General features: G+C 52.1%; 1 protein-coding gene across 3 annotated transcripts in view; it reads right to left on the bottom strand.

The window, feature by feature from the left end:
* Positions 1 to 15345, bottom strand: part of Col5a1 (collagen type V alpha 1 chain) — a 150757-nt gene that overhangs the window by 40191 nt on the left and 95221 nt on the right. For all 3 annotated transcript variants that reach the window (XM_041674302.1, XM_041674303.1, XM_041674304.1), the window contains exons 28-37: positions 13594 to 13638; positions 11940 to 11993; positions 10146 to 10253; positions 9302 to 9355; positions 7442 to 7495; positions 3883 to 3927; positions 3705 to 3758; positions 2532 to 2576; positions 1666 to 1719; positions 440 to 493 (exon numbers count right to left, since the gene is read on the bottom strand). In XM_041674302.1, coding sequence (XP_041530236.1) covers positions 440 to 493; positions 1666 to 1719; positions 2532 to 2576; positions 3705 to 3758; positions 3883 to 3927; positions 7442 to 7495; positions 9302 to 9355; positions 10146 to 10253; positions 11940 to 11993; positions 13594 to 13638 — 567 coding nt within the window. The remainder of the gene's footprint in view (positions 1 to 439; positions 494 to 1665; positions 1720 to 2531; positions 2577 to 3704; positions 3759 to 3882; positions 3928 to 7441; positions 7496 to 9301; positions 9356 to 10145; positions 10254 to 11939; positions 11994 to 13593; positions 13639 to 15345) is intronic.

Below are 15345 nucleotides of genomic sequence, written 5' to 3'. Positions count from 1 at the left end.
GTGATCAGCTATTCACAGGGACAGAGCGCCCTCCCCAGCCCCCAAGCACTCTTCCCTATAAGGGCTGTGGTGTCCCCAGTAAGGCTGCACCCACAGTTACCCAGGGAAAATAAAAGTTGGAGACACAGGTCTTCTGATGTCACAGTACTGTGTCCCGATGGCTTTAAACATGGCCTTTGACCAAAGCTACTAAAATAAGCAAAGAATCACTGCCCAGTTTTCCACTGTGACATCCTGGGGCTCCTGCCCACCCCATAGCCTGACCCCAAGTCAACAGCAGATGGCTGGCCCACAGGAAGCCTTGCTAAGGCCTTTGGTCTTTCCCAGCTGGGCAGGACCCCCTGGTTATGCCAGGCAGTCAGCAGTGTGCTCTGTGTAGGGTTGTGAGCAACCCAGCCAGCCCAGGCATTGCCGTGTTCCCAGCACTTGTAATACTCACTGTCTCGCCTCTCTGCCCAGGATGTCCAGGGAGCCCATCCTTGCCTGGTGGGCCCTGTGGAAAGAATCACAGCAGGGAAGGTTCATTCAGTGGCTCAGAGAAGCAGGTGACAAAAATTATGTCATTTTAGTGGCTCTTGAGAAAGGGAATCACCCAGCTGCCACAGGGACAGCAATCATGGAACTAAATGCCATGGAGAAACCTGTCCCGCAATCCTTATAGCTGTCCCAAGGGGTCAACAGAGACAGGGGTGGGGCGGCAGTGGTCAGTCAGCTTCCCAAGCTTGAGCGGGTAGGTGACCTGGTTGCACTGGGATCCTCATCTGTCAAGCTTGACAGACAACTGAGGAGGGACAGTAACTCCAGAACCCAGAGAGAGGTCTGGACAGACTTTCCCTGCCATGAGCATCCCCTGCCAAGGCCCTTCCCCTGCTGTGGGCCTAAGTTCCAGACCCTTTCCTCCCATGGACTTTCCATGTTTCCAGCCTCCCCCTACAGTGGACTATGGTTCCTCCTCTGATGTGGAATTTCCCTGGCATGAACCTCCCATGCCTTGTGCCCTCCCCTACAATGGATCTTTCACAGGCACTGACCTTCCCTGGCACGGACCTCCCCCGGCACGGACCGTCACCTTCCCTGGGCCTTCTCTGGCTTGAGCCCTCCTCTAGCGTGAATTCTCATTTGTTGTGGGATGCCTCCTACCCTGTACTTTCCTCTTCTGTGAGCCCTCCCTTGCAGTAGGTGGGCCCTGCGTGGGCCTTCCCTTGCTGTGGATTTTGCTGTCGGCCCTGCCTGGATCCTGGGGAGGAACCCGCTTTTGCTGCAGACATGGCTCCAGAATGGACAAAAGACCTTTCAGTTTGTTTAAGAAATCTTGTTTGTTACATTTGTGTGGTCACCCAATACACTAGCACAAACTCAGTCAGAATGTCATGATATTCTCAATGACAGCAGGACCTGCCATGGGAGGCGCACACAGGGGAAGGGCCTCAGCGGTGAGGCTCATGGAAAGGAAATTCTGTCTAGAAGTAAACTGTTTCCAGAGCAGGAGGCCTGAATGGGTGGGGCACGGCCACAGGCCGCCTTAGCAGCCAGGCTTGGGAGGTTGTCTCCACTGCCCACCTGGCAGGGTCCAGTGCACTCTTCTCCCCCATAGCCCAGGGAGAGGAGGAGAACGGTGTCAGGGAAACCTGACCTGCCATCTCCATGGGAGAAAGAAGTACTTACCGGGGGACCCTTGGGTCCGGGGAAGCCCGTGGGTCCTTGGGGTCCATTAGGTCCCTGGGAACAGAGAGTGGCAAGTTTGAGAATGGATTTTTTTTCCTGTTAGCATCCCCCACTCTTTCCTCACTGTGGCACTGGGTGCCCTAAAACCTCTCCCTATTTAACCTGACCTCTTTTTTCCCACTTGACTCTAGAGAGAGAAGAGGGAGAGAGAACTTAGATAGAAGACAGTAGATGGGTAATAGACAGTAGATTGCTAAGATAGATGATAGGTAGGTAGATAGACAGAGAGACAGATAGATGGTAGATGGGTAATAGACAATAGATTGCTAAGAGAGATGATAGGTAGGTAGACAGACAGAGAGACAGATAGATACTAGATAGATGATAGATGGTTAATAGATGGTAGATTGCTAAGATAGATGATAGGTAGGTAGACAGACAGACAGGCAGACAGATACCAGATAGATGATAGATGGGTAAGAAAAGATAGGTAAGGTAGATAGGTGGATGATAGATAGATAGATAGATAGATAGATAGATAGATAGATAGAGATAGATAGATAGATGTCCAGTGGTCAAGTTGCATGGCAATACCGAGTCCTCTTTGCTGTATGAGGCCAAGACAGATTTTGTGGTCTTAGTCATCTCCAGCACCCCAAGGCCAGGTCCAGAGGGTGGGATGAGGTCTCTACCCGAGGAACACAAACTTCTGGATATGAGCTCTCAAGCCTCAGCAAGCCCTGCTCCTCTGCAGGGCACTGTTTACCTCCTGTACTGGCTCGCCCAAGGTGAAGGGCCTGGAGTATGTTTGGGGCCAGTTTCCTCCCTGGAAATCCCCTCATAGCCCAGGCCTGAAAGACTCTTACCCGCTCACCAGGAGGGCCAGCTGGGCCATCGCCTCCGGAGTTGCCCTGAGAGAGGAGAGAAAAGCTCACCATGACTGCTATGGCCAAGGGCTCTTCGAGGGCCCCTCTAAAGTCCAGTGCACAGCAGTATGTAGTGGCATTGAGCCTCAGTTCCATGCTAGCCTGCCTCCATGCACAGACAATAGGAAGCTAGCATGAGCAGGATGGTGATACTTCCGGAACAGGCCCCCATGGCTAGTCTGACACAGACTGTACTCAGCCAAGAACACATCAAAATGAATAGAAAGAACACACGGCTCAGCTTCTGACTATTCCATGTACCTAGCTGAGAGGAGGAACTTCTTAGGAACAGGTGAGTCCAGTGTGTGTGTGTGTGTGTGTGTGTGTGTGTGTGTGATGGACCTGAAACTTAGTACAGAGGAGCTCAAAAGAGGGGATGGAAAAAAAAAAGAGAGGATGGGCCAGAGGAATGGGTCAGTGCTGACTCTCTGCTAACTGGAACCTCCTCCAAGGGATTCTTTTTAAAATATTCTTATGTGTATCAATGCTACTTTGCCTGCATGCTGCCTGTGCATCAGTTGTGTGCCTGCAAAGATGGCATCAGATGCCCCAGAACCATAGTCCCGGATAGTTTTGTGCTATGTGTGGATGCAGGGAACCAAACCTCGGTCCTCTGGAAGAGCAGCAACTGCTCTCAAACACTATCTCTTCAGTCCCCGAGTCTACATTTTTACTGGTAAGAACTGGGCAACACACCATGCTTGGCTTTCCCCAGGTTTACAGCACAGGGAGCTGGTTTCCCCACTTAGCATGAGGAGTCTGGGCAGTGGTAGGCTCAGCTCCTGCTTGCACCAGAAGGAACCTTCTAGCGAAGCCCTCTACCATTCTCAGACACCCTTACCAGAAAAGAAAGGCTTCCCTACCAGACCTGGGTGGGGCTGTGCAAGGCTGGCTTCCTGGGGTCTGAAGCTCCTGTGTCTGAGAGCTGTCCTAGCTCTGTCTGCATGGGGTCTCCCTAGGGTTACCCTGAGTCACGTGGTTCAATTCACAAAGCGTGCTGAAGGCTGCCAGAGGGCAGAGCCCCCTTTAATGATAGTCAAGAAAATTGTTACACATAAAGATCACAGACCACCCATGGCTGATCTCCACAATGGGAAGATACAATGAACCTACCTTAGGGCCAGGCTTCCCTGTGATGCCCCGTGGGCCTCTTTCACCCCTCGGACCCTGAGCAGACGAACAGAGAGAAGAAAGGTCAGTTAGCTCAGAGGCCCCCAGACTCACAGAGCCCACCCACCGCACATGTTCAGTTTGTACAGAGAAGCTCTAGGCCACAAGGAGGGTTAGTTACCGTTGGGCCTCGCTGTCCCCGTGGTCCTGGCTTTCCAGGTGTCCCCTAGAAGCAGAGAATAGGATGTCAGTTACCCTGGGCACGGATGGCCCAGACCTGCAGGCTGCCCTCCCTGAGTTAACAAGAGACTTCAAGAATCCAGAATGAGGTCAGGAAGGTCCCATCTGGGGGCGAATGGGAAGAGTATAAGGGCAGAAACATTGATGGATTGTGTCTGTTACTTAGCTAGGTCACTGGCTCCCTCCCTCTTCCCCACTCCCCTCCCTGCCTCTTCTCTCCTCTCCTCTTAGTGGGCACAGAAATCATTACATGAAGAGAGAAGAAAGTCAACTCCTATCACACATAATTTTCTTCCGCTACTGTTAAGAATATTAGGCATTAAATTTTCATCAGCCTCTGCAGGCGCAAGGGGAAGCTGCAATTTAACATAGAAATCATATATCCAAGAGTCCCTGGCTTCTCTCAGAGTTCAGTCCTTTCACTGCTGCTGATCTGCATTTTCCAGACCCCGGAAAGCAAACGCACGGCATTTGTTTTCTGTTTTCTGCCATAGCAAGGATATAATGGCCCGCAAGTGCAGTTTACCCACAGCGCACAGAGGTAATGGATTGCCCGCAGAGGCTCCAGCACTCTGAGGTTCATTCCAGGTTTATCCTGGCCGCTACCAACAGAGCCAAGTCAAAGCGATAAGCCGAAGCCATAGAGTGAGCCTTTCCTTAGCATTTCCCACTTGTTCGCTAGCAGAAGCAAAACAGTCTCCCATTTTGAAAGGCATTTAATGAAACAAATCACAGCAAATGAATTATGTTTTTTTCTCCCCCTTAACAGCACACGTGTTCCTGTTATAATGCCTCAGCTCTGTGACAACATCCTTTGGCTGCAGGTAAATATTTGCATATGAAAATTAAGGAAGACATCTGCTGTCTTCTGATGTGTGTGCCCTTACTGACAGTGTAACTAGCCCTGACTCATCTGGGTACGCAATCCAGGCTGGGCTGCCAACTCTGCTGTCCCTCTTCTACCTTTAACACTGCCTGGAATGACACGCCCATGCCATCTGACCTTGCGGCATCGCTGGCACCCGATGCAGCCTGCCCTGATGGTTCCTGGGGCGTCTAGGCACACTAGCCTTGGCAAGAGGCAAACAGGTCTCAGCCCAGCTTCCATCTGGGCCCTGGGGTAGCATGGTACCCAGCAGGGTATGTGGAAATCTAAGCCTCAGGTGTACCTGGCCTCTAGACCCTGCCAGGAAAAATAGGGGGTCCCTGAAAGGGTCTTGCCTACAACTCCTCTGGAACATGATATCAAGCTGAAGTATGAAGAGCTTGAATTTGCTGGGAGACCTCAGGGGGGCCTTCCTCTCCTGGGACCCCTCCAAAAGGTGGGATACAGTCTTGTCCTAAGACACTGTTCTGCTTGCATCTTGGCTCGGCCTTGGACTGCAGCTGGCTGGTTGGGCAGTGTTGCTTCTGATGACTTCCCATTTAACCTCCCACTGTCAGACAGTCATGGACCACCAGCTCTGCAGAAGTCAGGCCTCTGGTAACCGAGGACCGAGGTATATGGGTGAGCGGTAAATACACAATGTGCTATAAGCCCAGCATGGCATCCACAAGAGAGGCAGGCTGCTGACCACGTCTTCTGCAAGCAGAGCAGGTCTCCAGCGTGCAGCACAGACCCCACCCCCACCCCTTCACAGCCTTCCCATCCTCTGTCACATGGGACCAGGATTACCTTTAAAATTTTCCCCGAGGTTACCCCCATGACTAAACTCTGGCTGCCTTGGGATAAAGACCTACTCTGAGGCACAGCCTCCACCAGCCCAGGCCTCTGCACTGGGCTCAACTACACCAGCTTCCCTAAGTGGTTCTGTCCCCCTTCCCCCACCCCCAGCCCTTTCTGGTCTTAGCAGGAGCATCTTTGCCTCCTGGTAGTACCTGGGTCTAGGGGCTCAGTTTATCCTTCCTTGCATGCTCGTTACCCTCGAGCACTGCTTCCTGGCGGCTTCTTATCTTCCTCAGTCACCGGAGCATCCCCTGCCTGGTAAGCTCTGAGCTTAGCAAGGACTTAGGAAGCGTGCGGTGCAAGCGAATGAACTGCCTTCTGTGAAGCCCATGTGACTAAGGGAGCACGGCGGAGCAACAGGATAACACAGCCTTAACCTTGGGGTTGGTGTTAATTCAGGAGATGATTTTGCACCAGAGGCTCCTTGCAAGGCCAGTCCAGCCTCCAATCTCCATGGACCGTTAGGAAAGCCAGTCACTCCTAGTGGTCCAAGGACCCCCAATTTTTGGTTAAGCTTTCATGTAGGCAAAGCAACAACCCATGGGCTTTCCATCCTATTCTAGAAGCACCTTACACACCTGTGAGACCCTGGACCTCACAGGGAGTATGTCCAAATATCCAGGGGACAAACCTTCCCACAAACACTAGTCAGATGATTCTAGATAGAGAGTTTGACTGAGAAGAGAGATAGATGATTGGATGGATGGATGGATGGATGGATGGACTGATGGATGGACTATCAATGGATGAATGGACCGATGGATGGATGGACCAATGAATGGAGAAACGAGAAGATATGTAGAGATACAGAAAGACGATAAAGGACTGCGTGAGTGAGAGGCGATGGTGGCAGTAGATAGTCTCGACCCTGTGCGCTCCTTCCCAGGACATTTCTGCTTTCTGAGTTGTGAGACTGGAGACCACTGGCTTATTCACATGGTCTCATATCCTGAAGTCATTTATCCTGGTTTTTAAGAGCACATCAACTCTGTTTTACACATGACATTCTGATGAAGCAATGTCCTGAGAGGAAGTGCCTCAGCCTCAGCTCTGTGTGCATGGAGGGCAGGTAGCACGGAGCAGTCTGTTCTGTGTCCCAACCACCAAAGGCCTCTCTAAGTAACCAAAGCCCAAGATGACCATCACACTTCATCTTCCAACTGGAGGTGCTCAGATCTGTGCCACCACCCAGAGATGTGATGTCGGGGGCGGGGCTTCTACAAGGAAGGCCTGAGTCAACAAGGACATCACAGAAGGTGAAGGGGGAGGGACATGGTTCCCCCAGGTTGGCCCTCAAGATACCTCTGTGAGAATGACAACAGAGGGAACCCAATGGTGTCATGTCTGCCCTGTCTTTACAACCCGGGTAACTTCCAACAGGGACTGCAGGTCTGGGAGTCACTGCACATAGCCCCAAGCTGATATGCAGTCCGTGTGGTAGATCACACCAACGAGAACAAAATACGACCTTTTCCCCCTCCCTGTAAAGTTAGGATGCAGGGAAGTCTCTCAGAAGAGGATCATCTGGAGGAGCCCTAAGAGTTTCCTGGCTCCCACCCATCAGAAAGCTCCATTCTCCCAGCATGCTTTTTTCCTCCCACTGCCCCTTGCTATCATGGTGCCTCCATAACTGAAAGTTGACGAAAGGCTTAGAGCTCAGGATCTGCTACTTCTGAAAACGTAGTTTTGATAACACATGGGGAAAAATCAGCCGAGCATTGACTGGGGAACCAACACCTGCACGCCAAGGCGGTCGAGCAACCGCAGTCCTTACCCTGCCACCCTTCTCTCCGTTGGCACCCGGGAAGCCAGGGAATCCGATAGAGCCCTGCAAGACAGTAAAGGAAAGATAAAACAAGACTGCCAAGCCAGGAGCAAGGGCCATGCTGTCGTGCCCACTAGGGCAAGTTCCTGATACTGTTCACATTCCTTTTCTACCCACTGACCAGATCTTTGTACCCAACCGCCATTCAATGCCCACCAAGCCCCCGCCCACCAGCTAGCCATCCTACTCACCCACCCATGGAAAACCCACTCACCTATCCTTCCAGCCTCCTATCATCCATTCACCTAGCCACCTCCCATTCCACACCCATTTACCACTCAGTATTTCCTGAGCATTCACTAGATTCCAAATCCAAACCCAAAGTTAAGTCCTAACATGTTCCATCCCGTTCCCCTCACTACCCACATAGAGGCTGTGCATTGCCAGCTGGTATCTGGGGGATGGGAGAACATGAGCTGCTGAGGTTCTGTAGAAATAGGGGCTGCATCTCACAGCTCTGATCATTGACCCTGCGGTCACAATCTGTGACCTGTCCCATAAAGCCTTAACTACAACATAACGGTTTCCAGGGTCAGAAACGGACCCAAATCCAGGCACAGACTGTAGTACTTAACTAAATTCAACTCTACAGATGTGCACATGGGCCAAATATGGTTCTCACGACTTTCCAGACTCCTTATATGAACAAAAAGATGCCACGGGGGCTCCCCAGGACATACCCAGGGCAGCCCACTGCGCACCAATGCCGGTGTTGTCTACGGCCCTTTGTGGGTCTCTGCCCTCTGGGTGGCTTAGCATCCTGCCCTGAGCACATTCCTATTCCAGGAAGTCTTTGACTCCATGCCCTGTAGTCCTTCTCTGTGTCCACCTGGCCACCAGGCAGGAGACTGAAACAAGGGGATCTGGGGCGGCCACTGTACAGCCCATTGCTGCATCTAGTCACAGCCCAAGGACAGAGATTCAGATCCTGCTGTCTTGTGTCCCCAAATCGGCCAGCACTGTGTCATATCCCACCCTCCCCTCTCTCAGATATCTCCTCTCCTTTTCTCTCCTCCTGAGACAAGCACCTAAAAAGAGGAAGAAAAATGTACCCAGGCGCCCATTTCCCAACACTTGGGTGGACGACTCCAAGTGGCAGATACATTGAGGTCATATCAAAGGGACACACAGAGCGAACAGGAGGACAGGCCACCGCTTGCCCATACAGGCCCTCCTCCTTTGGTTGGCAGGCCTTGGCTCTTGTGAGTCAAAGCCAGTGGAGCTAGCAGGCAGCAGAGGGCAGGGATGCAAATCTGGGGCAGGCTGGCCGAGTGCTGCTAACCAGGTCTCCAGCGCAGACAGCAGTTATTGTTTAAGGAGGAACCATGAATAATAAAACGTAGGATGAGAAGAGAATAATGTTCACACTGATTTCCAAAGCCTTTAGGACCTGTTCCACTTAAGCCTGAACATGACTGCAGATAAGACGATAGCTGTCCCTCTCCTGCTCCGTTATAAACAGTCCCCAAACTTCCAAAGCAAAATGGGGCCAAGAGCAGGCTGGTGTGGATAAGCCAGAGGATTATGCAACCCCAGTAGGCCACCGGGATCCCAAGCTGGCCAGCCCCATGGCTGTTATAGTTTCTGCCCCCTTCTCTGAAAGGCTCAACTTGTTGTCCAAGCGCTTTCTTTGAGCTTGATCAAATTAACACCAAAGGCTGCCTGGGGACTATGAGATTACAGCGAACATATTGTTCTACTGTGACACAGAAGTTACACAGAGGTGAAGAATGGATGAGGGGGTTGGGAGTGTGCAGGGTGCCGCATGAGATAGTGCCTGCCAGGACATCTTAACATGGCTTAAATTACCTTTGGTCCCTGTCTTCCTGGGTACCCTGGCAATCCTGGCACTCCGAGCTTTCCCTAGGAGCAGAAAAAAGACTCATAAATCATAAACATGACGCCTCCATCTCGTTCTCTGAGCAGAGAGCACTGGTGTATTCTGAGAGGGGCTAGGGCAGGTTGGAAGGGTAGGGTCAGTGTACAGAGGCAACTGGATCCCACCCCCCTGGAACTGAGTGGGTCTCTAAGTGAGCCTATCTTACCAACATGCCTGGAAAACCAACCACCAAGCAAAGGGATGGTTAGTATGGCCAGGAAGAAGAATGTTCTTACCCAAGGGGGTTCTGAACACTCTGTAAGAGTTCTAGCCCAGGGCAGGATGGAGTGGGGGACTTAAGTCCTCCTTGTGTCCCTTCCTCCCTGGGTTACTGGGGACAAAGTGTAGGAGGGTACTGGTGGTACAGGGCAGGCTAGAGACAGGTGTCTACTGGAACCTCATGCACATGCCATGTGCGAGAACATTCTGTCACCCCAAAAGTGGAGGCAGGACTTGATAGGAATGGGTAACTGATGTATGGCTGGTAAGGTCCCCAAGATATATTTGCTTATATCTGGAGGAAAACACTCCTCTAAGGTATGGTGGTGGGGTTCAGAAGAGGAACTTGGAACAGGAAAAGGACCAATGGATCCATACACACACACACACACACACACACACACACACACACACACATACACACTGGGAGAAGAGGCAAAAGACTGGGGGTGGTGACATGAGCTATTCAGTAGCCCCACTACCCCTGCCAAGCATGGGAGGGGCCACCTGGCACTCAGAGCCCTCTAGGCATAGCTAAGCATTGTAACCACAAACCTTCTCCCCAGTGGGCCCCAGAGGACCAGGATCACCATTGGGACCACCACGACCCTTTGGGCCTTCAGGACCATCTTCTCCTCGAGGACCAGGTGGGCCAATCTCTCCCTGCAATCAGAAAAGAGGAGATGAGGGAGATGCTCCCCAGTCTCCACCCCCAACTGACCCCTCCCACTACTCTGGGGTAGGATTACACACACACACACACACACACACACACACACACACACACACATCAAAACACAGACTGCTCAGAGACCAACAACTGCAGAGTGCTCATTCAACCTACTAACCCTTTAAGTATTCACATCTGAGCACCTAGAGAAAACCCGGCTCTAAAACAAGGCTCTATTTGTAGAGGAAGCAGAGCCATAGTACCGTGCTCCCTCATCTGTTAAAAACTGTGCTCCCAGGAAGTACCTTTTGTATGACTCATTATCTATTTCTATCTATCTATCTATCTATCTATCTATCTATCTATCTATCTATCTATCTTCTATCTCCTACTTCCATCTCATCTCCAGGGTCTCTCTAAACTGGCTGAAAACTCAAACCCATCCTCCTGCCTCTGTCCCTTGAGATAACAGGCACACACCACCACGGCTGTGCTCAGTCAAGTGGACTCTAATTGTGTGTGCCAAGACATCAGAGAGGAGGAGTCAAAGGGACTTCTGCTGTTGACCTAGGGTAGCACCTCAACCAAGGCAATGAGGATCCTTCATTTGGAGGAGGTCTGGGGAGCCTTCAGCAGCAGCATGATGGAACACCATGTCCCTTTTTAATTTTCCTCCTCTAGGACATGCAGGTGGCTTCTGTCATTCTCTGACAGGTTGTGGCAAAGTGTCAAGTATATAGGCCCTCTTGTTCTGGAATGTTTGGCAAAGGTTCCTTTGGGGCCTGCTTTGGGGGATAACCACAGAAGTGGACGACAGGCCCGAGTTAGACAATAGACAACACTCAGGTGTGTGCAACATCTGGGCTACCAGAAGCACAGTGCGTCACCTTCTGTCAGGCTCAGACTCATTCTGAAGTTGTGGAGAACGTCTCAGCAGGAGCTAGCAGGTGGTTCTATGGGTCACCCTAGAAACCGCCCTCAGTGCCACTGTTAAACCCTGGCTCATTGTGCCTGCTGTGCTAGGCACCCCCCAATCTGAGAAAGCCATGCCCTCTTCTGCACCAACAGCTCTCTCTGGAGCTGGGGTGAGCAACCCATCAGAAAGCAGCCAGGCTATGGGGCATCACCCACCACCCAACACCAGATGGCAGGGCACTGGGGTTGCATGGTCTTAAAAGTGACTTGAATGCATCCTGGGGACCGGGATGGCCCAGGAGCTCAACAGAGACTGCAGATCCTCAATAGGATATGGAGCAGTTGACCATCTGCTACATCTGCAGTGGTTTGCTTACGGGTCTGCCTGGATGGTTTCTGTCCTCCCGCCCAGTTCCTCTTCCCAGGGTTGCTCATCATCCTCTGGGGTCACATTTCTCTGTAATCCAGGGACACCCCCCCCCATCCTTACTAAGATGCCTATCCAGCATCCAGAGTAGAGGACCAGTGACCACAGTTGTCCTTGGCGCTGCTCTGGCTTTGGAGTTGGAACTGAGGAACAGCGTCGAGGGCACTGCACAGGGCCCCTGGGCTCCAGGCATCCCGTCCTCATACTAAGACCTGGCAGAAGTGTTGCCTCCCTTCTGATAAGCTACTCTTTGGTCTCAGATACCCCCCGCTTTCATGCAGCTCTCCAGACCCACCCTGCTCGTCCCTGACCCGAATCCTAGGCCCACAACACTCACCCGGTCGCCCTTTATTCCCATGTCGCCTTTGAATCCAGGGAAGCCGTCTTCACCCTGAGCATAGACAAGAAAACGCATCAGTCTACAGAGAAGAACTCCGCTCCACAGCACCACTTCCCACCACTGCACAATGGGTTTGCACTGTGCAGAACACCCAGCCCGGGGCAGAAGCAAGAGAGCTAGCTGTACGTGGAAGAAACTCGGTGCCTTTCCGGAAGGAGGTATGTGGACACCTGGCTTCACACCGAGGTTCTCGGACATTCCTTCTCCCTAGAACCATGCCAGTCTGCCTTCCTGGCCCCCTTGGGACAGCCCAGGAACTTCCCTGGTAAGGCAACATTCCCATGGAACCCGGTCACATCCTCCCATGCAGTCCTGCCTTGTGAAGATAAGAAGACAACATAAAGCAGTAAGCCTAGGACTCTAAAAATCCTCTTCAAAAAGGCAGAAGGTCCTCCAGTAATAGAGACCCCCAACAGAGTGGGAATCCTGGGACACAGGGCTTTTCAATCTACTTTAAGAGGACTTGCTTTCTCCTAAACCCCTATGAGATCCGCACAGCGGTGTTCTTGGCTGAACGGTTCAGAAGACACACCCATTCCCCTGACTCTGCAGGAGGCGGCCTAGGGTTCTACCCTGCAGAGGTGCTCTAGAAGGAGTAGATATTGAAAGGCCTCTTTGCCTGCTCTTCCCAAAGTGTAGTTAGTAAACACCCAGACACAAGGTAGGACCACCCAGCTACTGTGCTGTTCCCACCCACAGCCCTTGAAGCGGTGCCTGGAGAAAAGATTTCAGGCTAGAAGATCACTCAGGAAAGGAGGCAAAAATGTCCACGGGAGTCCAGTGAGATGCAGGGGCAGACACATCTGCAAGCATAAGCAGATGCAGGTGCCAGCTGCTTGAGCTCAGGCTTGGCAGGCCTTGCTCTCACAGCCTTCAAACCCCAGTGTCCCAGGGAGCACCACAGCCTGCCATAAAGGGTTGCCACAACCGCTAGCTACGGCAGGAGAGAAGCCCAGTAGAATGGAGCTCAAGATGGGCAGATCACATCCAAGTGCCAGGCCTCTTACCACCTAACGGAAAGGACAAAAATAGCTGGCTACACAGTTCCACGATGGTTCATCCACCAGGGGTACTGGGCACTCAGAGGGCCATTATTTAGCTTCATATTAACCGATGATGATCCATATAGGCCTGATATGTGGCCTTGACCATGGCAGGCAGCACCACATTCTGAAATGTGGCTTATATGTGAGTGTGAGCCGTCGCTGAGCTGGACAGGCCTTCACGTGTCCCAGCGCTGAGCCCTAAGCCCGGGCTTTAACCTGGCCTGGATGGACTCTGTGCAGGAAGGCTGGGCTTCTCAGGTACTAACACTGACAACTAATCATGATGAGGACTGCTGTCTGCAAAGGACCCACAGGGAGGGGTTTGAGGGAAGAATTATGTGAATATGGCCACGTGGCCATCCTAGGGCTCCTGGGTATACTCTGGGCCAGTCCAGGAGATGCTGGCAGTACCGTGGTTCTCGGGAGCTCCTTTCAGCTTTTACAAACAAGTAAGCATCAACTCCCCTCCATACTCAGAGGCAACCCCACCGGGTTCTGTACCACACTGAGCCAGCCCACTATCAAGTAGAAAGATAGATCCTTACCTTCTCTCCCTTGGTGCCCTTCAGACCTCGGATGCCATCTGCCCCCTATGCAGGCAAGAAAAGAAAATGCTCATAAACACACAAGACCCAGGGGGCGATCAAGGGAACAGCTCCCACAAGCGGTAGGTTCCAGTATCAGAAGGGCCCCATTCACTATATCCCCTTGTCCAGAGAGAGAGGTGTTTCCTGTGCTCACATTGATTGACAGGGGCTCACATGAGGCCCCCAGTGTCCTTCATTCCTTTACTGGCCTCTGAATCCTCCTTCTACACAAACACCCAAACCTCTTCCTGGCCAATTACTCAAAGGTCTGGTTTTGCCTCTCCGAGGACCCAAACCCCTGCCAACACTTTCTCATACTAACATGCCTGCCTGTTCTAGAAGTAGTCCCTCAGCCCTTGCAGCTAGGAAGAACTCAATGGCGGCAGGCAGGTTAAGATCCTGACCCTGTCCTATGGCCTCTGATGATGTCCCAGACGTCTGTGTGCCTCAGTTTCCTTATCTGGTAATGGACTGATGTGGACCCTAGTCTTGTTTTTGCTGTTGGGAAAGAATGGTCTGCAAACTCTCAGAAGAGTGACCAGGCATCCAGCAGACAGCAGCCAGGCACTGTCTGTTTGTGTAACCTCTGCATGATCATTCACAGGCGACATGGTATTACGTCAGTAATGCTACAGCAATGACTGTGGCTGTCCTCAGCCCAGGGTGGACCACCTCACCTCCCTGCTAGACACAGCTCTAAGGACATAGACCAGACCCCTTTTCTCCAGTTCTCGATAGGCTTAGTGCCTCTGCTGATGGAAGTGAAATCGTGAAATCTAATGACAGATGCAGCCACATCCTCATGGTCCATGACCTTTCACCTCAGGCCTCTGAGAGGAGTGACATTTACCTACATGGACAATTGACTCCAGGAGCTGCCCCAGGCTGCCTTTGCCTAGGACCCCAGAGGAGCCACGTGACCAGTTCTGCTGGATGAGGCTGCAGCCTAGGCCTGAGCCACTTTCTGGACCCAGGAGCCACCAGCTGCCCTCTGCTGGCCAGAGCTCCACACAGGCTTGCAGTTCTGAGCTTTTTGTTGGGCCTAAGAAGAGCTTCAGAATGGAGGGTGGAGACACCCAAATGGAGGAGCTCAGACTGGTCTGGGCCTTGACACAGGAAGCTAGGAGCTACAAACCAGGCGGACAGGTACGAGGAGATCGTAACCACTGGAGGGAGAGAGGGCTTAGAGCATCAGGGGGCCATTGCTGGCAGCATCCCTACTCCGTATCCCGTGCTGCATGGCTTGAGATGTGGAATGGAGGGGCAAGAGGACAGCCATGGAGCAGAGAGAATCTGGGTAGCAGCTGGGTCAGAGTATTGATCACTCATCTTGACTGGGTAAATGGATGTGGGTTGACATTGAAGGTGCCCAGTCTGTTAGGACAGCGGCCCCTGGCCCTTGGTGGCAGTTATAGATGAAAGGCCCTGGAGGAGCAGTGCTAACTCCAGGGAGCCTGCTCTGTGCTTGTTCAAACCTGAATCAACGATGGATAGAAAACTTAAAGATGGAGAGAGACCTAGGGCAGACATGGAGACATCTAGCATACACACGACCTCACAGATTCTGTGAACAAGGGTTGCCACAGCACCCAAGCGACAGGAATATAACAACACCTGTGGTCCAAAGGACTTAGGAAGGTGTGACGTGCCCTGTCTGGCGAGCTGCCTTGGAGCTAGTGGTCTGTGAACACTTGTTCTTTTCCTGAGATA

The sequence above is a fragment of the Microtus oregoni genome, unplaced genomic scaffold (genome assembly GCF_018167655.1).
Source record: "Microtus oregoni isolate MIOR12 unplaced genomic scaffold, Mior012 000025F_ref0000491, whole genome shotgun sequence".
Classification (NCBI taxonomy): domain Eukaryota; kingdom Metazoa; phylum Chordata; class Mammalia; order Rodentia; family Cricetidae; genus Microtus; species Microtus oregoni.
The sequence above is the reverse complement of the archived record's forward strand: the minus strand, read 5'-3'. Positions and strand labels throughout refer to the sequence as shown.